The 27810-nt window shown below is 39.0% G+C and overlaps 1 protein-coding gene across 15 annotated transcripts in view; it reads right to left on the bottom strand.

Annotated features, from left to right (window-relative positions):
* The window catches only part of WDR27 (WD repeat domain 27), a 227850-nt gene that overhangs the window by 151563 nt on the left and 48477 nt on the right, over nt 1-27810 (bottom strand). For all 15 annotated transcript variants that reach the window (XM_045008729.1, XM_045008731.1, XM_045008728.1 and 12 more), the window contains exons 13-19: nt 23659-23741; nt 18483-18561; nt 15941-16015; nt 12731-12834; nt 10706-10795; nt 4010-4131; nt 2537-2670 (exon numbers count right to left, since the gene is read on the bottom strand). In XM_045008729.1, coding sequence (XP_044864664.1) covers nt 2537-2670; nt 4010-4131; nt 10706-10795; nt 12731-12834; nt 15941-16015; nt 18483-18561; nt 23659-23741 — 687 coding nt within the window. The remainder of the gene's footprint in view (nt 1-2536; nt 2671-4009; nt 4132-10705; nt 10796-12730; nt 12835-15940; nt 16016-18482; nt 18562-23658; nt 23742-27810) is intronic.

Raw genomic sequence — 27810 nt, forward strand, 5'->3', positions numbered from 1 at the left:
CTTGCCCCGGCTCCAACCAGGAGCGGGATCCAGCCACCCAGCTCTCCAGGGGAGTGGGGGACAGCTGGACTTTAGATGCCCGGCTTTTTTATCACTTTCACATCACCTGCCAACAGCCAATCTACACAGACACTGTATCATCCTAACTACACCAACATAAGCCTTACACCTCTCATGGAGGTGGAGTTATGTCAGTGTAGTAGGGCACTACGAATAAGTGCTAAAATAATTGATAAACAAATTAATAGTTCACAGTCATTTGAATAGTGTTTTTATCTCATTTTGAATTCCTTACATACTGTTGATTCCCTTGTTAAAAAGGTACGTCAGGCTGACTGCAAAGAGTTTTGTCTGCTTCACGTTCTTTAAATGGACTGAATGCACGTAAGGATGTGAAGCATCACAATCTGAAAACAAATTAAAATTAATGGCAGATAGTGAATTTTCACTGCTTTTACCAGCAGTTATGTATGCTGACATGAGGATATTTAACTAAATTGTAACATGAGAGAGTGTAAAGGAAGTTGTTGATAAAAAGGATGATTTTGCATTTAATCATAGATGCAGTAGTCAGGCCATCTGGATTCTACTCCTAGGATTGCAACAAACCTCTTGTGTGACATTTGCAAAGAAGGCTCTCTCTGCCTCATTTCTCACATTTAAAAAATACTTATCACAATATCCCTGTGAAGTGGGTATTTATTCTTTAACGCTTGCAGAACTCTTTGACACCTTTGTTGGAAGGCCCCACAGAATGGGGAAAGTATTAAGATTGTTATTACTATTTATTATTGTATTGTCTTTATCTCTAAAAAAATGAGAGAATCCATTGGCCATCCAGACTGCATTACCATGCTCTTCTAATTAAGGGATTAAAGCATTCTTTATGGTTCCTTCTAGACTTCTTGAATCTGATCCAACAAGCATTTTTCCAAACTCAGAGCATGGAGTGAGAGTTGTGAGAAACAAAAGAAGTGACACTATGCTTTATAAAAGTAAAAATGCCAGAAAATGGACTGGAGGGAAGCCATAAAGAAAATGTCAAAGCAAATTAAACTTTTTAAAAATACCTTTTTAAAAAAAACAACAACAACTGGCCCTCAGAATAATTTTAGGGTTTTTTAATAATGTCAACAATTTCAAGTTTGTCCTTTTTAGCACTACAAAAAATAACCCAAGGAAACTAATGGCATGGTGCTGGGAGTTAGCTGTTAAGTGATACTGATTTAATGGATACCTGCAGCATCAAGAGGAAAATATTTGAACAAAAATAGAGATATCTAGATATCGTACAGTTATCCTACAACATAATTGCTTTGTAGCGTCTGAGTAAGTCCACAAATATACTGAGAAAATCAATTCATTAAACAAGCTTAGAATTAGAAAATAAAGCTGTAGTCATTTGGATCTGAAACATCAGGATTGGAATTTCTATAGCATCTCATTTTAGGATCAAAAAATGGACTTACAAAAGGTAGGTAAGGAGTATTACCCCCATTTTACAGAAAGGCCACAGGACCAATGAAGTTATGACAGTTTCCCCAATTTAGGAGCTTACGTGCTTACTATTAACTCACAGTAGTAAGCACTATATCCATACTCTTTTGCCCTTAATTCTTTCCTATCCCCGCCCCAAAATCTACAGTACCTGTATAAAAGAAAATAAATTATCTTAAAGATTTTTTTTTTAAAAAGAGCAGTTTGTTTAAATATTTTTTTAAAAGTTTAAAAAAATAGAAAGGAAAAATAATAGAAAGGAAATTGCAGAATAGTGGTGGTATAAAAACCATAAAGATCAAAGATGAAATTTTAGAATTATACGGATGCACAAAAATATTGCTGTAAACTAGCAACAGTGAACGGAAAACAGAAACATGCAGTAATGGGAGATTGGGAGGGTGTGAACTTTCAGTTGTAAATTAAAAGATTAACAGGAAGTCAGTGGCATTTCCATATAATTGGGTCAGTTCAAGTGAGAGAATGACCTGTAACAGTGGGGAGACTTGGGAAAAGGACTAAGAGAAGGCAAGAACTAGAAAAACAGGGTAATGGGGGAGGAGTAGGTATATATAGTAGAACAGGCCTACAGCAGAATGGAGGAAATCCATGCAGAAGTTTCAAGACTAAGAAAACAATATTTGAATTGTATGTGTTGACTGAAAGCCAGTGAAAGTAATATGGTTGCTTTCCTGCTCTGGCAAATGAATTTTGGCTACCTCTGAAGTTCAGAAAATATTTAGGAAGACCATAAAAAAGTTAGTTGCAATAACTGTAAAGAGAAGTAATTAAGGCATAAATACATATTTCAGCGAGGCAACAGAATGTAAGGAGCAGTTTCAGGAGTTTAACGACAATAGTAGTAGTAATCTTTGCCTCTGATAATACATTCTTGATCAAAAAAACTTTTGGGACATGATTCATTTTCATTCTGTGATGCCCGGACAAAGATATATGTAAGATTACTTTTGTTAAAATAATACAAAGCACCTACTGATAGAATACTTCCACTGTTCCATTAATGGAAATGTTTACCAACCGTTTTAGGTCATCCTTGCTTGTGTCAAGATAGTAACTTAACAGACGAAATTCAGCTCCACAACACAGCAATATAAATGTATCTATGTAATAAAACTGTGCAAAGCGTATAGATTTATGGAACATCTCCTTGCCCTGAAATGCAAAGTGAATAATTATTAGTAGAATCTATACTATATAATTTTTCCAAGAAACTTATAGCACTAAGATATAACAGGTTAACTGAGTAAAGATATGCCTTTTTCGTTCTCAATACTTACTCATCCCAAGGTCTACTTTTTTTTTTTGGTTTAAATTAGTTGGCACCATGTTAATAACATCTGTATTCAGTTAAATCTAATATAATCTGGTTTAACATATTAAACTTCCATTTTTTAAAATCAGAATTCAGGGACAGACTGAAATTAAACATGGTATTTCAGACTAGAGCCAATAAAAGTATGAAGAATTATATAGTGAGTAAAGCCAAAACTTTCAGAAGTTTGGGTGCCTCCATTTTTGGTTATATAACTTGAGACATGCAAGGCCTGACTTGCAAAGGTGCTGTGTACCCATCGTTCTCACTGGTGTCAGAGCTGTAAGTACGCAGCAACTCAAAGTCAGACAACATGCCAACTCTTACAAAATTTATCCCGAGAGACATGCTTTCTAAGTAAAATTAAGCCTCTCTCATGATCAGCCATGGCTGGAAAAAAAATCCTGATGTAGAGTTCTATCACCAAGATCATGAGTGAGGCTTAATTTTACTTAGAAATGAGTGACAGTCTGCTCTGGGAAGCTGCTCCCCTGCCAGCCTGGGAAGTGGGAGAGAGGACCCCACTACACCCACCCCGGGCCTGAGGAGGGTGAAGAACCCTAAGAGGACCAGAAGTGAGGCTGGAAGGGCTGAACTATGGCCTGGGAGCTGTACGGGGGCTGAAGTGAAGAGGATGGGGGCTGATGAGGTGAGGAGGCTGTACTGATGGTGGGTTCTGGGCAGATGGGGTGAGTGCTGGGATGATGAACTGAGGTTGGTGGGGCAGGGGGCCTGAACTGATGGGGTGATGATGATGGAGGCTAGGGAACTGAACTTAGAGGGGGCTGGATTAATTGCTGGGCAGGAGAGTGGCAGATGTGGGGGTGAGAGCTCCTGCAAACAGGGGCCAAAATCACCTTATCCAGTACATGTGGGAGAGTGGGCAACACTAATTGTCACATGCACACACCCTGGGGATGCACAGGGAGAGTTCAAAAATCCAGAGACTACCCTAAAAAACCCAATATCATCTTTCTTTATTTTAAATCTCTTTTTATTTTTTGGGCCAATCTGATGATTTTTGGTGGTCTGACTTGTGATTTTTCATCTCTTGAAGTTGGTAATACTGAGTCAAGCACTGTGTGTCCTAAGCTGGGCTCCCAACAAAAGAGTTTTGGGTACTGATAATATGCAGAACAGGACCTACTATGTGTCTAACTGACATGAGTTACTCATTACCAGAAATAGGGCAGGTTCTGTATTGCGGACTGACCAGATCCTTAATGTTCTGTCTTCTGATGCAGAAACTAACCACCTCTTGTCATGACTCCAGCCAACAGAGTTAATTGCACCATCATGACCTAACAAAAAAAATAATGGAAATATCAGAAAATCTATTTCTCACATTCATCCAGAGATAACATATTGATTGGATATAATTATTCAGCATTTTAAAAATAGTTTTTAGATATAGGCTTCAAAGAGTTTGATTTAAATCAGTAAACATCAATCCTTGCTGATTTTTCTCTCCACCTAAAAACAGATGAAAAATGTCTTTCATTAATAATCCAAATTCACGTTAAAAAAGTATTGTAACAATTTTTTTACTTTTCCATTTTATACAACTGGCGCACATTTTGCTGCCAATGCTATGAAGGAATTAGCGAGAAAATAATATAAAATAATACATGTTTTATTCCTGATTTTATTACATAGTTGATTTTTACATGGTCATTTTTATTTACTCAAAATTTGAACTAGTATCTGAATATTTTTAAATTCCTGCAATATCAATGTCAATTAACGCTAAAGAAGTACTTCTATGTAAAAACCACTGTCCATCAAACCTAATGAAAAAATAAAAATGAAATCCTTTCAAGCCTCTATATACGTTAGCAACAATGGGGCATTTGGAGATCTTTACTTGTGAGATAATGATAAATTAAGCAGAGCAGAGTTTTCGCCTACAGCAAGACTTGGTTATTGTACCAGTTTGATGATTTATCTTTTAAAGATCTACAGACTTCTTTTGCATTTAAAATAAAATACCATTAGGATTTTCAAAATGCTCATAAAGGTAATTTGTCTTGGAACATAAAATACTTTCTGAAGTTTGATTCAATTTGTTCCATAAGATCAACAGCAGTTTTATTTGTCTCACTGAAAATCAGGTTTACAATTTTAGCTCTTGATATTAGGTACATTTGTAGAAAATCCTCTGGCCACATAAATATGCACGTGAAGCCAGGTCATATGAAGTAATTGTTTTGGTATGGGTGAGTCAACACATTGTCATATTGTGCAAGGGTTGATTTTAAAAAAAATAAAAATAGATTTGCTTCAGACATTGGGTCTTCACTGTGATGTGTCTAAAGAGAAAAATGCAAATGAGAAACACTGAATTGCCTGTAAATATACTATTGCCAATATATAATTAATCTTGCAGAATATGTTGCTAAAATAAGAGACTGTACAGTTTGTTTGCTTAAAATCAACCCGTTCAGATAGGTAATTTAGCAGTGGATCAGACTAATATTAGTCAAATTGTAGCACAAAACTTCCCCAGAAAACAGAACTGCAATGAACCTTTTTAATGTCAGGCTTCCAAAGTCAGAGAGTGCTATTCTCTGATTAATCAGCCTCTATGACCACTTACCCTTAGGACTCACCTCTATCCCCAGCAAAAGGTTGAACACCACCAAACATACAGTACTGAAACCAGAGTATAAGTAGTATGGTTGATTCCCTTTCCTGAACCTTTGCAGTTCCACTAGGACCTGTAAGAGTTTTGCTGATGAAAGGTCCCAGCCTAAAAAGAATTCTAACTCTACGAGGGTGATACTTCCATTGTCATTTACGGTCTTCGGGCTCTGAATCAGGATCTCTTTTACAAAATTATCCAAATAATGGAAAGCTTAGAAGCAAAGGGCCTCCATTTTCAAAATGTTGTGAACCTCACTGTTTGGATGCTTAATGTAAGGTGTTTGGAACCTGATTATCAGAGGTGCTGAGTGTCAAAAATTCCAGCTGAAGTCAACAGGGCTGTTAGGAGGACAGTTGAAAGGAGTAGGTCAAGAAGGCACAGTATCTGTGACCTGGAGGAGTGTGGCATTGGAAGATGGTTGTAAAATGGTTTAGTCACCCTTGCATTTGCCTCAGCCATCTGAAGTGCTACCAGATACTTTGTCAGACAAGGTTTGATTCTACCACCACCACCACCAAGATCAACAATTACAAAAGAACCTCCCTCACCTACAGATTACGGTAGCCCTAAATCTAATTTTGTGAAGTCAATAGAAAGGAGACATGAGTTTTACCTTCAAGGAAATTTCTTTACTAAAGCATATAGGCAATACTACATCAAAGAAAAGAACCATGAATAGTTAGTTATATGTATCATATTTTAATGGAATTTGACCTGAAGGCAAAATATCCATTTAAATACTATTAAATGGTTTCCAGATTCCAACTCTGAGAAGATGTAGGCCTTACCATGGTACAATTTTATATTTTTATTGCTAGCAATTTGTTATTGTAACCACAAGGAAATAAGTGGCTTCCACTGTAGACACAGTCCTACAGCAGCTGCTAACTATTAAGAAAATATTTCATAAAAGAGATAGTTATTGATTGCAGATCGTAGTTTACAAGAGCTATAACCCCTCATCAACAAACAGTTTATGGAAGAAGCAGCCTTTTTAGTTTGGTTTGAGGCTGTTAAAATAAGAGTGAGCTACTATGAAGACAGCAGTTCAAAATTCAGACACACTATACAGAAATCGATTAGTTAATTGATCATTTCTAATTTAGAATATATTTGTCCTGCTAATAACTGCATACAATTCAAAGAAAAATGTTACGTAAAAGCCAATTATCATGTTTTGTTAATCTTATTTCCCTATAAGAAATGTGTTGAATTTCAGTTGACATTTAAAGTTCCTATGCTGCCCCCTCGTGCACATTTTTATAATTCAGTCAACTGCAGTTCTTCCTGGAACAGATCTTTACATTACTTTAATCACCTTGTGGTGTTGTACTGTTGTAGCATGTAACAAGAGAAAACTGTAGTTAAGGTTTTCAATGATAAAGTGTATCAATATAAACTGGTTTATAAATTATAGTATTTAGATTGTAAACTTTTCAGGTCAGGGACTCATAACATCTTCACCTATCAACTGCCTAATACTGTATATCTTGAGTTTTGTTTGCTTTATTATTTGTATAATAAATCAACACAATAATTAAGGTAGAGAAGACACTTCCATTTTATGTCCATATCACAGTGCAATAACTTCCATACCCAAAACAATCATACCCCTTCAGGTAAAATTTCAAAGCCAGTACTTATTCTCAGAACAAAGGAGGGGTTTTATATTGTTTAGTTTTTAAAATTTTGTAAAGTTCTATTCAGGTACTTGAGTTATCTGTGTAAAAAGTAAAAAATACAGTAAACCACGACTCCCATTTCCCAAAAATGGCAGGGCACATGAGAAACCTTAGGAAAATCTGAGGTTTGGAAAACTGCAGGAGCTATCCAGGACACTTACATTTTCTGCAATTTAGGTCCCTGAACCCCAGAGCACAGTAAAGAAGAGGACAACTGGCTTCAAAAGAGTCTTCATTCAGGGCTCCCCAATCCTGAGGCACATTGAATAGCATGATAGCTGGCTTTGTAGAGTGATTGGCTTCAAAAGAGCCATGCTACCTGTAACCCTTTTAAAGCTGACTAGCATACTCTTCGCCTTGCTCTAAATGCTGTGGCACCTATAGGTAAATTTGAATAGGAATGTAGTCCAACCACAGGAGATAAAAACAAGTTTAATTTGAACCAGGAGTTCCAGTTAACCAGATTTTGATATATAGGGGCTGTAATGCTCCTCCATAATGATGTAGTACAAAAAGGTGTTTTCGACCAGTCAAAAAATATGTCCAGATGCTTTCTTGGCACTCAAATAACTTAGCTGCTGCTGCTGCTGCCGCCTTTTTTTTTTTTTTTAAATTGAAGTTCAAACTTGCCATGAATTTGCATTCTCAATGAGAATTAGTGCCTATGACAAAAAAAGTTATAAACATATTCATCTGGTGCTCCAAATAGCAGCACAGTTGTTAGAAAGTAAGTAGGAAATCAATACAGGATTTCCTGATATTCTGAAATGTGCAGAAGGGAAGGGAGGGGAAAAAAAACCAAACAAAAAAACAACAACACAGATCTGGTGCTATACAGTTGAAATGTTTAATCTCATACTATTATTATTTATATTTCAGTAGCACATAGATGCTCTAAGCAGGGATTCAGGCCCTATTTTACTAGAGGCTTTATAAACGTATTTAAGAGATCATCCCAGCACAAAAGGCATTCACAGTCTAGATTAATGATAAAAAGCTGAAGTAAATAACACAGATAGGCATATGCCACAGGATAAACAATAACAAGCACAATTTTGGGTAGACTAACTATGCCCACAGTGTAGTTTGCCATCTGCCTAGCTATTATCAAATAGCAATGTTCTGAACGCATCTTAAGAAAGGATTTGAAGATAGATAAGATTTGCAAATCTTTTCCGTGTGTGTCATATATAAAGGCTGGAAAGGGATAAAGAGAAAAAATATTTGTGGAAGAAGTAAACTGGCAGGTGGTGAAGGCTGAGAACATTGATGGGGCAAAGACAGCTGTAACAATACAATAAGGTAATAGACTAAATCATCTTAAAAGTGAGGACAAGAAACATCAGATACAAATGCCTTCTGTTAGAAACAACACCCCCTCCTATCAAAACTTATTTTTTAATGAAAATTCTGGCACAACTGTAATTATGGTGCTAGCACCATTCCACTACAAACATACATATGCCTTTGAGAAGGCTTTTAAATTAGCATGAAGAGGGATTATTCGGTGTACACTAGATTAGAGGTTATGGCTGCAATCTAGATTTAAAGAACATATCTATTTGGTCTTTTGCTTTATAGACAATGCTTGTTTTTAAGAAAGAGGGGAGCATACTATTAAAAAAATCCTATTCCATAGTTTTTAGCATAACTGCATGGTATCTAATGTTTTATTGGAAAGGAAAAACCCTTTAAATTAAAAAAAAAAATCACAAAAACAGAAATATGTAAGTGAAAACTTAATGACTTTCTAACACTGATTCACTGCTACCTGACATCACTCTGGAGAGTAAATCTCTTAGCGTTGTCAACAGCTTTTGCTACTTGGGTTCTATGATCAGAAGGAATCTTGACCTTCAGACTGAATTGACTAACAGAATTGGAATAGCTTCCATATGAGATACTTGTGCAAGATCCTGAAAATAAAGTGGGAAGACAAAATACCAAACACAGAAATGCTAGAGCACGCAGGACTGACACACTTACAGTAAACAACAGTAGAACCTCAGAGTTAGACACACCTCCAGAATGGAGATTGTCCATAACTCTGAAATCTCCATAACTCCAAACAAGACGTTATGGACTTTAGCAACTGGAGGGGGGGGGCAGCCACAGAGAGAGAGGGGGTCAGGGCTTCTGACCCTCAGGAGCACCAGGGCTCAGGGCTTTAGAGCTGGGGGGAGTGCTGAGGCTTCAGCCCCACCGCTCCGTTCCCAGCTTCTGCCACAGGGGGGTGCCAGGACTCGGGTCACCCCATGTTTCCACTCCCACTTTCAGCCAGGGGAGGCGGGCATGCTGGGACTCAGGGCTTTAGCTATGGGGGGAGTGCTGGGGCTGAAACCGGCACCCCCTGCAGGGAAGAAGCCAGGAATGAGGCTGCGGGGCTGAAGCCCCGAGTCCTGGCGCCCCCCCACAAGGCTGAAACCAGAAACGGAGCCGCGGGGCTGAAGCCGGTGACCAGTAAGTCCAGAACTCTGGTGCTTGTATCTTTGAGGTTCTATTGTACTAACAAGAGGAGGAGGTTCCAATGGTTCGGTCATGTCAGGAGAATGGGAGGAGACTGTATCCCCAAGAATATTTTTTACAAAGAGATTCAAGACACCTCTAGAAAGCAGGGCTGCCCCTTTATGGCAGTACCAAAATGTGTGCAAAAGTGATATGAAGTTGTTCAACATCAATGTAGAAAGCTGGGAGGAGCATGCAGAATCCTGTCCAATCTGGAGGGAATATCTGGCACTGGGTGCAGCTCAACATGAAGCAGCTTTGATCCAGAGGATGGAAGCAAAGTGAGAAAGAAGAACACAGTGTACTGTAATCTTGGACTCCAACTCAGACAAGACATGGATCTGTGAAATTTGTAACAAACAGTATCGCTCTAGAATAGGGTTTGTCAGCCATAAGCTGACTCATAAGGAACCTGGCTAGACCTTTTATGGATACACCATGATCCAGAGGAACAAGGGTTGCCTATAATAAATAGAGTTTGGAGAAGCTAGCAAAACATGCACAAAAATTAGCAAAGCACTACAAAAGTTTTTTCTCCTGCTGATAATAGCCCACCTTAATTGATTTGTCTTGTTAGAGTTGGTATGGCAACCCCTATCTTTTCACGGTGTGTGTGTGTGTGTGTGTGTGTGTGTGTGATATTCCTACTGTATTTTACATTCCATGCATCTGATGAAGTGGGGTTTAGTCCACGAAAGCTTATGCCCAAATAAAGTTGTTAGTCTCCAAGGTACCACGGGCCACAAGTACTCTTCATTCTTTTTGCTGATACAGACGAACACTGCTACCACTCTGAAACCTGTCATACATTTCTATTGTTTATCTTCTCAGTGATCTGAGGAACTCTGGAAAAACACAAGGCTACTCAAGCCTGGAACAACATTAACCAGACACACAAGTTTACTATATCTTCACTCAGAAGTAGTAGGGGTTTTTTTTAATTCTTCATTTAGTGACAAGAATGGAATCTTTTAATTAATGTACAAGTTTATTTAAAACTGAAAACGCACCACTCCATATAAACTATATTTACAAACAGTTTACCTGAAAAAACAGCCGGTGTTCCTGTCAGATTGGAATTGAATACCAGTAAAGATTTGTCAGCTAGGCCACAAGCTAACAGCTCTCCATCCCCTGTAAAAAGATTCCCTACAGGTTTATGGGTTGTGAGGAGTGTGTGTCTAATATCATAGGGTTTTTTTTAAATCATAAATATATCAGAAAGAGGGATAAACATGTTACAGCACATAATATATAATCAGCTTTCACCTAACTTGGTTACCATTTTCCCTTTCTACGGAAATCAGTTAAGATGTGGGGCGGGGGGGGAAATATAATTCATTACATGGCAGAATGTCACATATTGAAACAAAAAATCCTAAACAAATGTTACAGAAATATTTAGCAGTCACATTTATCTACTTCCTGATTTATAAAAATTACTGTGTATCTATGTATAAATGTCACATCCCCCTTTCTAGGGTACCAGAATAAAAAATAAACATTCTTATGAGAGCACCAAGACTCCTTTGTCAGTATTCTGATAACTTCTGAAGCAAATGGGCACAAGCCCACCCCACCATAGCTTTACAGTCTAATCCTGCAAATGTCACTAAGAAGTTCTGTGGCACTTCTCATCTGAGTAAAGTTATTCATGTGTACAAATGTTGGCAGGATCAAGCCTTTTAATGTTTTCCTGGATGTAGCGGGGCGGGATCGGAAAACTGGTTAACCCAAATAATATTTCTGAAAGAGCAAAGATGGTTTAGGGCTTAAAATGTGGAATCCCACTGTAAATTAGTATAAAAAAAGTTTGCAAACCAGAAACCAAAATAAATTAATGAATAAAAAAGGAAAGAGACATTCCTAGCTTGAGGTCAAATCCATGCTGTGATACACCTACCCCACCAGCTATGAAATCTAATCTTCCCAAAAGCATTCTCCTGTTAAATAGCAAATCGTTTTGACTATGTATTCCTGGAGAAGGAATATCAACCAACCTTGCTAATAAGAGATAAATGGTGGGATTCAATCTGAATATAGATTCTGAATATTAATTAATTCGACAGTCTGAAGATCACTCCTTGAATGGCTTCTTTCATGTATTAGAATTAAATACTTTTTAGTTTCGTATAAGATTTAATTAAGATTATTTATGTCTACCGATTTATAAAATTATTTAAATTATCCATGACAGGATCCACCAACCCTTAGACAAAATTCCTTTGCCCATCTATAAATTGTTTTAGCTATCTCTGATACACCAAGACAGGACTCTCTGCTGATTTGGGGAATAATATACTTTGGTTTTATCTTACGAGAAGAGTGTCCAAACCAAAGTGGGCCCACTCAAGGTGTAATCTATGTTGAAAGCTCTCAACAAAGACATAGAGAAGAGATTGGTTATTTCAGCTGCATTCTTTATAGCTTGTGTTCTGCTTTGTTCAGTCTTTTTGATGTTTATTTTCCTTTCTTTAAAAAAGTAGCCATAATTAATAATTGTGATTATTTTGCTTATCTCTAATTGTGGTGTCCCCTCTTAGTCTAAAATAGTGGGAGACACATTCCTGAACTGTAAGAGATAAAATTATCAAGATCTGACTAACTATATCTTGTTTCTCTAGACTATACATTTTTAGTAATCTCTGTGATAATTACTTGGTGCTCAACACCTTAAAACACCCCTTTTTACCCCAAACAGATGTCCAGTGAAGGTATTCATTTTAAAGGGATCCAGTTCCTTGATACCTGGAATTGGAAATGAACTTAGAGGAAGGCATCTCCCTAAACAAGCTGAGCTAATGTCTGGTAGAGTGAGTAGACAACCTCCTTTCTCAACCCCTCAACCCTCAAAAGAGGGAAGATCAGGAGCCCCAGCAAGAGGCTGGGACCAGGTGTGGATGGCAACCCTCCGCCGGGTGCAGACAATTAAGGAAGGAAAAATGACCCAAACACTATACAAATTATGACTAGACAGTTCCCAGATGAGTAAAGCTGATGCCTAAATAAACCACATCCCTTATTTTAATTCCTGGATGTCAGGGACAATAGTATAGTGGTCATACATACCTGAATACTGAATACAGCAAATAGAAGTTGGTTTATTAGCTACTGATATCTGTCTCTCAGATTTAGTTGGAGGAGAATTTTCCAATAGATATTCTTTATTTTTTCTTTAAAAAAAAAAAAGTTAAGGAAAACATAGTTAAATATCATTAAAACAGTACATTTTCACGTTAGATGCTAAACATTTCTATTACAGTTAGAGTAAATTAAAAGTATAATTCATCCATACATGTTCCCTCTTTTTTAGATTCCCAGACAAAACTTGTGGTAAGAAAAAGTTGAGTCAGAATAGATATCAGTAACTTAAGGGTAAAAAACATAACTGGGATGTTTTAATTACCACAATAACCAAGAATTGAAACCCAGTAAATTATGAGTTAATGTTAACTTAAAAAAATCCTAAATATGAAGTTGTGCAAATACACGAAGTATGCAGACAACCTAAATTCTGCCCTGTAGTCACAACAAGCAATAACTGTACAATTATGATTGATGCATATTAGTGCTTCTGGTTCCAAATTAAAACTATTTTTAATTTTTTTCTTCATATTTTCCCCTTATGGTGTCATTACAGGGAAGAGTTAAGGTTCTTTGAGTGCCTTAACTGTGTATTCCATACATTAAAAGAAATGCAAACATGTCAAAGTTAAGCTTAACTCTGAATTTCCTGGGTTTATAATGCTGGATTTTGGGGGTAATTATAGTATTTCTTATAGGTTTTAGAGTAGCAGCCGTGTTTCTTTCCCTTAAGATATTGATATTTATTCTCAGACTTAACTCCATCATAACAGTTTTGTCTGGGAATTTTCTTTTTTTTTTAAATATTAAAATTTGTATATATTAACAATAAACAAGAATCCTAAAGAGAATGCTACCAAGCAAGTACTTCTAATGATTTGAAGATATGCAATATCAACCCTAAATTAGATTATTTTATTTTATTTATTTTAACTTTTACGGTCAGATTCACTCCTCTAGAGCAGCCAAAGCATACTGACCAGTTAAGCTAGGTTTACAGCTGCTTGCTGCAGCTCCTGTAATATTACTGCCTTAGTACATAGCGGAGTCAAGGCCGCAGGGTCATGGGGATGGTAGCATGGGGTCAGGGAATCTTTAAAAAAAGTTACAACTGGACCAACTGACCTATCAAGGAGAGCTCTTTACATGCCACGATCTAAATCTCTCTCATACCCCTGACTCACCACAACTAATAGCACTGTAGAATGGAAATTGGCTGGGTGGGGTGGAATCAAACAATAGTTATTTAATGACAGCAGATGCTGAAACTCAAAGAATTAAATCTTCATAACAGTAACACAAATGGTCAACATCACATGTCAAAATATACAAAGTAAATATCGTTAAATCAAACTCCACTATGTTCTCGAGCAGCACTTTACTTACTTTGCCTATGTGTGAATTTTAATGATCAACAATTGAAATATTTTTACTCAGTTTGTATTTATTAACATCCGCCCATAAAAATCTAATCCTTCAAAGCCTATACATAAACAGAGGGTGAATCCGTACTTTTAATGCAAAACTCAGCTCAGCCTTAGCTAAACCACAGAGCCACAATAAGCATCTGCAGAATACTGTTCCCTGCCAAAGGTCAGAAAAACCACTGAAATGACACTTTAGGCCCTGGTCCTGCAATAAGATGTAGACATGCAGACACTTGCACCTGCACAAAATCTCAGATGCACCCCTTGCAGATGCTGAAGTTCACCTTCATACATCCCACTGAAGGATCGGACTGACATCAGAAAGGAAGGTTACAAGTATGGTATCTGTTTGCATCAATGTCAATAATTTACCAGTCATTATGCAAAAGTTATCAGGAATTAGGACTCTCATATGCATATATTTACATTATTCTGCTTGCCAATTAAAAAATAACCACTAATTCTTTCAAGATAAACCAGTATTTTCCAGTTTACAGACAGTATGATGGATGTGCTGGTTAAGTGTTATAATGGCAGCCTTGGTCAGGTAGCCTAATAATGAATTAATTCCAAGGTCAAGTCTTTTTTCAGATACCCACACCAAAAAAATAAAATCAGTTTGTTGTATTATTTCTTGCTGATAACAAAATTACATAGGACAGTGCCTTAAAATATGGTTCTACTCTGAAAAGTGAAGATGTAAAAACACTTTCTTACTCAACATATACATACTCTTGGTGTGTTGTATCTGCTTATTTCAGTCACAAATAAAAACTGTTTTGTTTTACTCGTTAGTACCACAGAGTCAACAGAGTGGGAATTAGATACTATACTAGATTATACAAGTCTTTCTTAAAATCAATAGTACTATTCATCTAAATGCTTTCCAACGTGATTAAGGAGTGCACCATCTAGCATTATGCTATTATACATTTCAGAAATGCTAATAAAAGAGAAAAGCTAAGAGCAACCACTACTGTCACACTTAATTTTTTGCTTTTGCAACATACATAAGCCAGATCCCAGGGTGAATTTACAGGGCTGGCAGTTAGGTTCAAATGGGTGTGGTACATCCATTTCACAACTCAGCATAAAACTGTCAACTCTTTAAGATCACTCTGAGACCTGGATTGTGTATCATTGCCAGTGATGATGATTCTACAGGTCAAATTCCACCCTAACTAAAATCTGCGCAGCTTCATTATAGTCAATGGGACTGCATATGTTTACGAGAGGGAAAAAATTTTTATTTCAGTGGACTGACACAGGCGTAGAACTGGAGTACCATAGTGGTGAATCAGGCCAAATATATTTTCACTTGTAAACTGAACACATATGAGCTACAATAAGCACAGAACCTCATGAAGCCATATTAAGTAACTTTTCAGACTGTAACTACACATTAAAAACACTTTATGGGAATATGGTTCCAAACACGTTTAGCACCAATATGCTTTTTTAAGTTAAATGCATCATTTTAAAAATAGAGAGAACATAAATATGTTATCTTTTGTACATAAAGCTTACTTAAGATTAATGAATGTAACCTAAAATGTCTTTAGAGTACAACATTTAGCAGTTTTTCCAGCTGTACATCAGAAAAAATGCATCTCATAGCAAACCTAAGAAGCATTTTAGTTCAAATCATATACCCAATTTAAAAATGTCCAATAGATGAGGTAGGCATCTACAAAATACCTTTTCAAGTAAAACATTTATTTATCATCATTTCAATATTTTTTTTTAATGAATCAACTGAATTACCTACCGTTTGCAACTGCTCTTCCACTCTGATATCTTGTTATTTTTCTTCAAGTTAGTCTTTGGAGAAAACATGGTCATTCTGCGAAGAAGAAAACAGGCTTTGCTATACCTATATAAAGGCACTTCTGAAACATTGTTCAGGAATAAGTATTTTATTTAAAATAACAGTGATTCTCTTTTCTTCTTCATACACACAGTTGTTCCTTTAGTGACAGTGAGAAATATGTACACATAACAACAGAAGAATAGATCCCTACTTTCTAGTTCACTCCCAAATATTGCTTGTAATAACACACTTGATGGGTGCTACACTTTGAAGAATATAAAGGTCTGAGATATCTACTTCTGAACAGCAGCCTTTTTACACAAGTAGTTAGTAGGATGTCACTGTACCAAGTGGATAGAGCTCATTCTACAAATTTGGAGATGACATGAAAAAGGTGCCAATAGGAGATGGAAGTTTCTAGCACATATGATTGTTCCCAGCCCCAATCAATCATCTCACAGAACCACCATAAGCCATCCTAGCCCAAATCAAACAATGTTACCCTTCTCTCCAAGTCTCTTTCAAGGACCCAAACTGGTGGCCCATACAATTGTGGCATAATTCCTCCTTCATCTTACCACAACTATTCATATTTATGAATATCCACACAAATATTATACACTCACACACAATATACACATATTTACACACACACGCGCACACATACGTAATTGGCTCTGGGATCTAAGAATCTTGCGCATTTATGTACAACTTACACCCAGCATTGATATAAATGTTTTGTGAGCTAACCTTAACACTGAGTGACTTTTACTGGCCTAAATTCTACTCTCAGTTACATGCAGGCAACCTAACTTAGTCATTTATTTAACCTGGATGGTCACATTGTGACATGAGCACAAAAATCTTTATGGGGTTAAAACATGTCATGTTAGTTAAATTACTTTCACCCTCTGCCCATACAGAAAAACTAGGGGGAAATGGTAGTTGTCATGAGTAGGTGCCAGTGAGTACAGATTCTAGTTGATGGTCAAAAGTGTCTGAGAAGGGCACACTTGTGCCCTGAAATATAAACAAGAAAACCTTTAAGGTTAAAGGACTTGGCATCTGATGAAAATGGGGGAGAGAAAGAAGCCCTAATGACATCTCTAACCTACCTCCTTTTTTTACTCAAAGCAAGGGTTGCCCTAGGCATAAACTGATGCTATCACATGAAACAATCAGTGTTAGGCCTGATGGCTACCTCCCCTCCTACTATCTCCTCCATTGTGAAGCAGCAGCAGAGGAGTAGTTTAGCACTGGCAGGTTTAGCACTGGCTATTACTGAAGATAGCTGCAGACGAACTTGAACTGAGCTGTCCGAGTGCTACTGTGGGCAGCCTTAATGGGCTTCCTGCACTGTCAGGCACCACGGGGAAGTTGCTTCTGCAGTGCTACTGTAACCCACATACCTCCTGGGTGTGGTGTCCCCTCTAGTGGCACTGAGATCCTTCGAGATTAATGAGTCTGCTACAGCCTTAGCTAAGAGCCAAGTGGCTTTTAGCTTATGCAGTAGAGGCTCATGCATTACGCTTCAGAGGTCCCAGGTTCGATCCTACCTGCTGACGACCGGGATCTGTCAGTGTTACCCTACTACCACCACCTGGTGCTCCTCCCTCATTCCCTTTAAGCTGCCTCTCAGCTGTGTAGAGGAGTGGAAAAGATATTGGTTCCCTTGGCAGAAGCAAAGAGAATTAGGGGAAGGAGAGAGAAAGATGGTAAGAGACCAAGAACCATATACAAGAAAGAAAGGAAAGAGGGAATTATTGCACACTCTTTATTAAATAGACTTAACAGAGAAAAACAGAAACCAAAAGTACATGTTGAAGGAGAGAGAATGTCATCGAGTGGAAAAGAAGGAAAGAAGCAAGAGAAGTACAGTCAGGAGTTAAAGTGGGCTGGTACAGTATACCGGTAAAAAGTGGCCGCTGGTACTGGCCCATACCCAACTGACTTTAAAGCAAGGGCCCTGCTTAAAGCACTTCCTCGGCAGTGCTTTAACGTTGATGCCTATTTTGTGCCCCCCAGCCGCCCCTCTCCCCCGTCGGCGGCCCTGCCGGGTCCCTACCAGCAGGACTACCAATGGGGTTGGGGGGAGTGCAGCGGCCAGAGCCCTGGGCCCTTTAAATCGTCACTGGAGCCCCGGGCGGTGCGGGCCAGGGGATGCCGACTTCCCTCAGCCCCACTCCTTCTGCTCGAGGCCCCCAGACCAGTAAGTTTTCAGAGTTACTTTCACCCCTGAGTACGGCGAATGAAAGTTGCATGTGTCTATCCCTATTGATTAAATGAGGTATTATTAAGTATCAATAGATTGCTCATAAACTGTATTTAATTTCTAACACATCGTTAGCAGCCTATTTATCTGTATTTTGTACCATTATTTTATTTTCAATTCATCATTTATTCCACAGTTGCCAGAAGGTATTTCTACACAATAAAAAAGGAAACAAAGTACAGTAATATTACATCCATATAAAATATCTTTAATAGCATTTCTACTCACTGCGGTGCTGTTGTGTAACCTGATGACTTAATTTTACTGTGGAAAACCAGTGACTGGTCTTTCATTGTGCTCTTCGTACCTGCATTAAAATAGCTTGAACTTTTAGTAGAGAATTTTCTTAAACATTACATTTCCATAATTCAAGTTAGAGGGAAATTATTTCTTTAAGATAATGGAACACTTGCTGTCTCCTTATATATAAATTGTTATACATTATCCAATTTTAAATATTTAGAATGATTATGGAAGATATGTCAAATTAATTGTCTAGAATATCAGTAACTGGACAGTTGAGAAAATACAATTTATATTTCTGTTTACATATTGCTGTTTATGTGACAAATCAATAAAATAACAAATGCTAAAGATCAGATAAAATTTTTTATAAAATATTAGATTTAATATTTCACTTTCTACAGCATTCACTTGAAAGTGATCATAGGTATCTCTGATACCAGCTTCCATGAAAGCCTTCAATTGCAGGAAGATTTATAGTTTTGTAGCCCCGCGGCAAACCGCAGCCACTGGGAGTTGCGAGCGGCCGTACCTGCTTACGCTCAGGTAAACAAAGCATCTCATGGCCCACCAGGGGCTTACCCTGAACAAGCCACAAACCAAGTTTGAGAACCACTGCCCTAGACAAGTAATATACAATCCCACAATAGTACATAAGGTTTGAATTTATAATACAATGGTCTCCAAAGCTATCTGAACTCAATAAGATCTCCCAAGGATACTGCAGAAATTGCCATATCTGTGGAGGTAGCTGCACCTCCTCTATACAACTGGGACAATGAGATGACAAAATTTTTCTTCGAGTATCTGAAAAACTTTAAGTAATGAGATGCTTTTACTTAAAAGCAGCCTGTCTCCCCCTCCTAAATGAAATTCATAGGTACAGGGCCAGTGCAAGGATGTTTCGTACCCTATGCGAAACTTCCACCTTGCGCCCTCCCTGCCCCTGCGCCCCTGCCCTGAGGTGCCCCCCCCCGCGGCAGCTCCCCCCTTCCGCCCTGAGGCGCCCCCCTTGTGGCAGCTCCCCACCCTCTGCCCTTAGGCACCCCACCCCACCCCAGCTCACCCCTGCTCCGCCCACGAGCACGAGCACGCCGTGGCTGCTTCACTTCTCCCGCCTCCCAGGCTTGCGGAGCCAATCAGCTTAGGCGCCACAAGCCTGGGAGGCAGGAGAAGTGAAGCAGCCATGACGTGCTCGGGGAGGAGGCGGGGCAGGGGTGAGCTGGGGAGGAGAGTTCCCCTGCATGCCGCCCCCCCCTTACTTGCTGCAGGCGGCCCTCCCCACGCTCCCCTGCCCCAGCGCCCTCCGCCTATTTGCTGGCGGAGACCAGGGCGGCCGAAGATCCGGCCGCTGTGGTCGCTGCTGAAGAAAATGGCGCCCCCCAAATGCCAGCCCCCTAGGTGACCGCCTAGGTTGCCTAAATGGTTGCACCAGCCCTGCACAGGGAAGAATATTATCTGGCAGCAGGTTAATACACTGTTCGTGAGTCTTAGGGGGTTCATGTCACAAGGCAAATCAGTGATCTTTTGCTAGAAGTGTGAGGGCAAACCATACAAATTATGCTTTCATCTCTAGTCCCTCTTGAAGGATATACTGGACAGCCTGATATACTTTGCTTGGATGATGTTCTACAAAAGTCATAAGTTGCCAATGATTATGAACACAGACATAGCTGGATTCACTATCCTGACAGCATTATACAGCTCACACAAAGCACTCTTCGCAGAGAGCTATGGAGCTAACTGAAAGTAAGACATCAGTCTACTTTAAAGAATGCACATGAACCTGCTCCCACTAAAGTCAAAGGGAAATTATATACATAACAGCCTCCCTAAGCAGATGTCTTACATCTCCATTACAAATGCTATTGACTATTAGAAACTCTATATACTACAAGTCTGAGCAATATATAATTATACAATGATGGGAGACAAAAGGCATCCCAATTTTGTCCTATGATGTTATGACAAGGTTCAAGAAATACATCCCTCATACAATAGCAAACGGCTTAATCATACATGGGTTTTTTTGATGACTCAATTATCCAAAGACAGAATAGTTCTCCTTTCCACTGTTATCTCATCTGGTTGATTCATGTACTCTGTACTACTTTAGATATTTTTTTCTTCTGCATTTCTCATACACTAGTTCCAACAGCTATTTTTGCACCACTTTTCCTCCAGTTGAGAAGGAAGAGTGATTGGTTTCTTCTAACGCCTGTTCATGAACTGACATGGATTACACTCTTTAGGGTTACATCTGCCCCAGCTACACACACAGCTCCCAATTGAGTTAATGAGCACCATATGTGATGCTGGAAACAGAATTCGGCCTTTTAAGACACATATAACTTCTGCTCTAACTTCAAATGCCATTTCAGCAGTTACCTACTTTCTACAAACCTCTATTTAAAGAACTTTGGATTATGTGGTAACTCTAATTTTCAGCTCAGGAGCAGTTTAACAACACTGACACGGAACCAGTGATTTCACTATATCAGAAAATGTAGCCTATTTTAAACCTCCAGAATTGTTACCATGTTATATTTGTCAAAAATTCTTACTCTTACTGTATTAAACTGTAACTACATCGATGCAGAACACCAATAGCAGCGTAAATAGTATAATAAATTCAGAGAGTAACTATAAGAGATATACCACAAGCACTATTAATTATAAAAATAATTCCAGTACAAAGCACAAGTTAGACAAATATTTTATATAAACTTTGTTTCACGAGTCCTGTCATAAACATCTTAAATACTTCATACAGGTATCAATGTGTTCTGGAATAATGGTTTGCCAGTTGCTGTAAAATGTTTCGGAGAGTGTATTAAGTGTTAACAGAATTATTTTTTTAAAATGATCAATTCCACAAAGGTCAAACTTACGTCAACCTCATCTGAATAATATTATTATACACTTTTAGTATGTCCTATTAATCAAAAGTGGGCGTTTGTTCTCTTGGATTGGAAGTTGTGTTATTAAAATAGAAGAATGCATCTGAACATGTGTTCCTTTGTAAGAGATGAATTTCATAATGTCTGCATGTTCAACTTCTGAGAATTACAGTAACTGACAATTATTGTGTACAAATTAAACATAAAATAAACTAACTTATTGTCATCTTAAATAGAAAAACATTCCAAAAGGGGACAAGCAGTAACACCTGAAGTACAAGAATAATGATTCTGTACAGTATATTAGAAGCAACAGCAAAAACTTAAAACAACAACTGGCAGAACAATTGAACAATTAGCCATATGACCAACTTTGTAAAACATGTATTTCAAACTAGAGTTCCAATAATGGAAGCTTTACTATATGATCATAAATTAATACTAAGTATGGGATATTTTATGTGGTCTGAGTCCTCATAAAGTTACTGTCTAAAAGGTCATTATAAATAGTAATATGGTTACATTATTTTAAAATTGATAATTTCTATTAATATTTCTTTGCATAACTGACTCAATTTTAAAGACATTTGAACAGTATAGTGCATAAATATCATTTCCTTTTTAGTTGCCTATTTCATTACAGTTGTCTCTTGTGTGCTTCTATAAGAATAGAAGGTGACATTTTTGTGGTTGTGTATGTTCATTTCCCATGTGAATTTTTTTTTTCCAAAAGAGAAACTTTTACCAACATATTTCTGAACAATCACAGAAGTCAAGGCGTGGAAATTAAATCACTATAAAGCAGCTACTAACTAGCTACTATATTACAGTTTAAAATTTGCATAGAGCACCAAATTCTGCTCTCAGTAAAATGTGTGGAGCCCACCCAAGTCAAGATTATTATATGGGTGTAACCAAATACAGGGGTACAACTGATGGCAGACTTACAGAAAACCATTTTGAAATACTTACAACTATTTTTATAATGCGAAGTTAAATATTTTGTATATGTTGTCAACTCAAAAAAAAGATAGTGAGCCAAATTTAACCCTTTAAAGTGCATATGTGACTAGAGCCAGCCAAAACTTGGGTATTTCAGTATTTATTAATATGCTTTCATTCTGATTTGGAATGCAAGCAACATTTCCCATTGAACCAGAGATTCTCAAAAACTTCATTTCATAAACACTATAGTGTTCCTGAAACAAAATGTGAAACTGACATTCTTGTCAATTTTATGACTGCCATTCACTGAATAGCAGCCATGAAAATGACAAGAATGTTGATTTCACTTAGCTGCTCCACAGCAGAAAGTCTGCTAGCCTTTGGTTCCCCAGCTGGAGCTCTAAGAGATGCTAGGATTCCCACTTCAGACAGAGCTTTGGGGAATGAGAGGCATCCTGCAACATAGTGGGGAGCCTAGCAGCCCCAATAATTCTATGTTACATGTGCTACTACGGGTATTGGAAGTAGACCAGTTGAAATCTTTACAATCAAGTAAGCTCTGCATTTGCATGGGGTTTGCTTTCATTAAAAATGTTGTCAAAAGACAACTCATTCAAGAGGAGGACCAGAAAACTGACCATAAATACATACAAATTTAAAGAAGACAATACTGAAAATTATAGTAAATCTCCTTGGAAAAAGAGCAAACTAACTAACTTGAATCACATGTGCAAACTGAAAAGGTGTGGTGCACTGAAAACTCTGTTAAATTGTAGACTCTCACTTCAAATTTCAAGGTGGGGTCCTCATCCTACTTGTAGACTAGACCACTCTGTTGGAAAGTGTACAAAACTAGACCCAAAAGCAGTCAATTTTGCAAGCAGACAGCTAGAGTAGGTGAGGTGAGTTGTGCTCTCTGTTTTAGGAACCAGCCTGCTTTGTCTCTCTGTTCTTGGGATCTTGCAAGTTATCATTCCAAGAAATAAAATAGTGTTATGTTGCAATCTGCCAGCAACAGTATTTCATGCTTTTTATCTAACTCCTTGGTGTGAATACCATGACACATAATCAAAGGTTCCACATTCACTACAGAAAATTCTCAAAAGTTTAATTTTTTAAAGAACACCACTTATACAGGTACATTTTAAGGAAGGAAAGTAGCACTAAATAAAGCATAGAATTGAAAATATAATGCAACTTACAAGTTGACAATGAAAATAATATATTGACCAGATATAGCACTAGTTAGCTGTACGAGGTAATATTATGAAGAATTTGTATGTTGACTGTTCACCTTAAGATTGGTTTACACTTACCAAGTTTTTTTTTATTGGTAGGTTTGCAGCTTTCCTTCTTGAAAGACTCAGTACACAATGGAGAATTTGGCAACAGAGAGCAACTAAAGATAAAAATCAACAAAATTGATTAGATACATGTGATATTGCACCCCATAATGCTTTATGGAAATATGCTTATGAATGTATATATGACATAACTGGAATATGTTTTATGCTACATATGCCATGTACCATATCTCTGCAAAGGTTATGATCTACTGAATATATTCATCCTATTTGTATGCATGTATCATTTTTGTACTTGAAGTTATGAATATAGGCTATGTGCTTGTTTGATTTTAAGTAGCCTTAGTAAGGCATTTGGTCAGCTTCTTAAGAAAGGAATTTGCAAGTTAAGTGCCCAATCAAGAAGCACTTAACAGACAAGGGAACCTTGGAAGATTCCAATCCACATAAGAAGTCTACCTGGTGACGTTCAAGGTAGCATGTAAGTAATGGCTGCCACTTGTAAGGAACTGAGTCATGCATGGACATGTTACTTGCCCATGTGACTCCAAAACTCCATCTTGGAGCTGGATTCTGCATAGGAGAGAGGACGGGGTCTCCACCCACAAGAGAAAAGTCTATTTAAGCCTTTGGGAGACCCCGCCATTTTCCCTTCAGCTGGCTCAAGATACAGCCTCTCCACCCCAAACGATACCTGAAAGAAACTGGAACAAAGGACAGTAACTACCGGGGTGTGAGTGATTGCTAGACCCAGACTAGAAGGAGGCTAGTTTGTAAAAGAGGCTTATTAGAACATCTCTGAGTGTGAGATTTTATCTGTATTCATCTTCTTACTGTATTAGGAGTAGACTTGTGTGTTTTATTTTATTTTGCTTAGTAATTCACTTTGTTCTGTCTGTTACTACTTGGAACCACTCATCCTACTTTTTGTATTTAATAAAATCACTTTTTAACTTATTAATTAACCCAGAGTATGTATTAATACCTGGGGGGGAGGGGTCAAACAGCTGTGCATCTCTCTCTAATGGTGTTATAGAGGGTGAACAATTTATGAGTTTATCCTGGATAAGCTTAATACAGGGTAAAACAGATTTATTTGGGGTTTGAACACCATTGGGAGCTGGGCATCTGAGTGCTGGAGACAGGAACACTTCTTAAGCTGTTTTCAGTTAAGCCTGTAGCTTTTGGGGGAAGTTGTTCAGACCTGGGTTTGCGTTTGTAGCAGGCTAGCGTGTCTGGCTCATCCCAGCACATCAGTTGTCAGTTCCCAAGGGGTTTTCTGTGATCCGACCTGTCACAATACGATCTTCATATTAGAATAGGATACTATAAGTTATATTTTTGGCTATCAGATAGAGACAGAGAAATACCATTTAGTCAACTGTGCATTCTTTAAATTTGCACTTTGCAAAACGCTAAGTCTACCCCAAATGTATGGTGTTACAAGGACCACACAGGCACAGCCAAACCTGGCCTAAAATTAGGACTCCCAAAACATTACTCTAAGACAGGGGTGGGTAAACTATGGCCTGCAGGGCTGCCCTGCCTGGCCCCCAAGCTCCTGGCCCAGGAGGCTCACCCCCAGCTCCTCCCCTGCTGTCACCCTCCCCTGCAGCCTGAGCTTGCTCGCTCCACTGCCAGCGCAATGCTCTGGGTGGCGGGGCTGTGAGCTCCTGAGGCCGTGTGCTACTGGGGCAGCGCAGCTGCAGAGCCCAGCCTGACCCAGTGCTCTGTGCTGTGTGGTGGTGGTGGCGGCGGCGTGGCCCAACTTCAGCCGAACGGCACGGCTGTAGTGCCGCCAGCCACCGGTGCTCCAGGCAGCGCAGTAAGGGGGCAGGGAGCAGGGGGGTGGATGGTGGTTGGGGGGGGGGAACAGGGGGTTGAATGGGGGCAGGGATCCCAGGGGGCAGTCAGGAAGGAGTGGGGGTTGGATGGGGCAGCAGGGGGCAGTCAGGGGCAGAGGTTCCAGGGGCAGTCAGAGGACAGGGAGAAGGGGTGGTTGGATGGGGAGGGGTCCCGGGGGGGCGCATCAGGAATGAGAGCAGGGGGTGTGGATGGGGCAGGGGTCCCAGAGGGGCCATTAGGTAACAGGGGGTGTTGGATGGGGCAGGGGTCCCAGAGGGGCCATTAGGTAACAGGGGGTGTTGGATGGGGCAGGAGTCCCAGGGAGGGGGGCAGATAGGAGGTGGGGGCCGGGCCAGGACCCCCTCCCCTAATCGGCCCTCCATACAATTTACGAAACCCAATGCGGCTCTCAGGCCAGAAAGTTTGCCTGCTCTTGCTCTAAGAATTTTTTTTAAAAACCCAATTCATTTCAGTTAGCATTCAAATAAATGAGCAGAGTCCAAAGACAGTATGGGTGAAATGCTGGCCCTACTGAAGCCAGCAGAAGGTCTGCCAAGGACTTCAGGATTTCACCCACTATATTAGCTAAACTACAGCATTTTACAGTGATAGGCAAATGAGTAAATTAATAAGATGTGATCATGGAACAATAGAACCTCTAATGTTTTTTAATCTGTGTGTTTCAGATTTAGAATACAAATCCATAGTTCTGTACACTGAGAAAAAATGAGAGGTTACTCACCCTGTGCAGTAACTGGAGTTCTTCCAGATGTGTCTCCCCCACAGGCACTCCATTTCAGGTGTGCTTACACCCCATGCGCCTCTGAGCTGAGATATTTGGTAGTACCACCTGTTCGGCCCACACATTTGCCCTACACATCCTTGTGCCCTGGACTGAAGCTATAAAGGGCTTTACAGTCAAAATGCCCTCGGTTCCTTCTCAACCGCAAAGTCCTCAATGGAATCGCTGAAGCAAAAGGGGAAGGAGGCACGTAGCAGAACACCCCTGGGGACACACATCTCAAAGAACTCCAGTTACTGCACAGGGTGAGTAACCTCTCCTTCTTCAGGGGGCTTCACTTCAGGTGACTACTGAGCAGTAGTCTCAGGTTGAGGATGGGGCTTCAGAGCCACATCCAAGACCGATAAGACTGCATTCCCAAAGGCAGCATCCAATCTTGAAGACTGGACTACAGCATAATGTCTGGAAAAGGAACATATTGGGTATATACTGAAGTTCAAGTTGGAGCCTTGAAAATGTCCAGAATAGGAATACATTTGAGCAAGGCCATAGAGTTAGAGAGAGATCTCATGGGATGGACCAAATCCCTAGAAGGAGGCTGAATGTCAGATGATCTGTAACATGATACAGCACAATCAGAAGTTTCCCAGTCAAGAGACTCTGGGTGAAAACTGCTGAACCTTCAGACCTAACTGCAATGGACACAAACTGAGAGAATTCCTAAATTACTTGATTCCGCCCAGAAAAATGGCTAATGCCTTCCTAACATCCAACATTTGTAATGAAGCATCTTCCCTGGACTGATAAGGTTTTGGGAAAAAGATGGGAAGATGTACGAGTTGATTAATATGAAGCTCATATGACACCTTGATTAAAATTTAAGATGGGGACATAAGGAAACTTTGTTCTTGAAAAATACTATAAACAGAGGGCCCGCCATTGGAGCCCCTATTTCTCCAACCCTTCAGCCAGATGCGATGCGGCCATCTTTGTAGAAGAATTAATAAGGGAAGAGGTAGCCACTGAATCAAAAGGGAAGATTCATAAGGCATTTAAGTACAGATTCAAATCCCAAATTAGAGTGGGTTCCTTAACTTGAGTGAAAAGGTTCTGCAATCCTCTGAGAACCCTCACAGTTGTGGGATGAGCGAAAACTGAAATCCTTCAACTGAAGAATGAGAGGCTGTTATAATTGCTAGGTGTACCCTGATAGAACTTGTACATAATTTTGTCTTTTTAAACTCTGTAAGGTAGTCCAAAATATCGAGAAGGATGAGTGAGCAGGTGGACAATGTCTCTGAACACACCAAATGCTGAACCTCTTCAACTTGTGAAGTTAAGTATATCTCATGGAATCTTTTCTACTGTTCAATAATACCTGTTGTACCTCCTCAGAACATGAAGTCTCTATTCCCATGAACCATTGAGAAGCCAATCTTTGAGATGAAGGATCCTCGGGTTAGGGTGAAACAGCCGACTTGCTTCATGAGAGAGAAGAGGAGGAATGGACAAAGGAGCCGTTGCCTGACAAACAGTTAGGTGAATTAGGTCTGTCTGGGCCATGTCAGAACTATTAA

This window comes from Mauremys mutica, chromosome 3 (assembly GCF_020497125.1).
Source record: "Mauremys mutica isolate MM-2020 ecotype Southern chromosome 3, ASM2049712v1, whole genome shotgun sequence".
Taxonomy (NCBI): Eukaryota; Metazoa; Chordata; order Testudines; family Geoemydidae; genus Mauremys; species Mauremys mutica.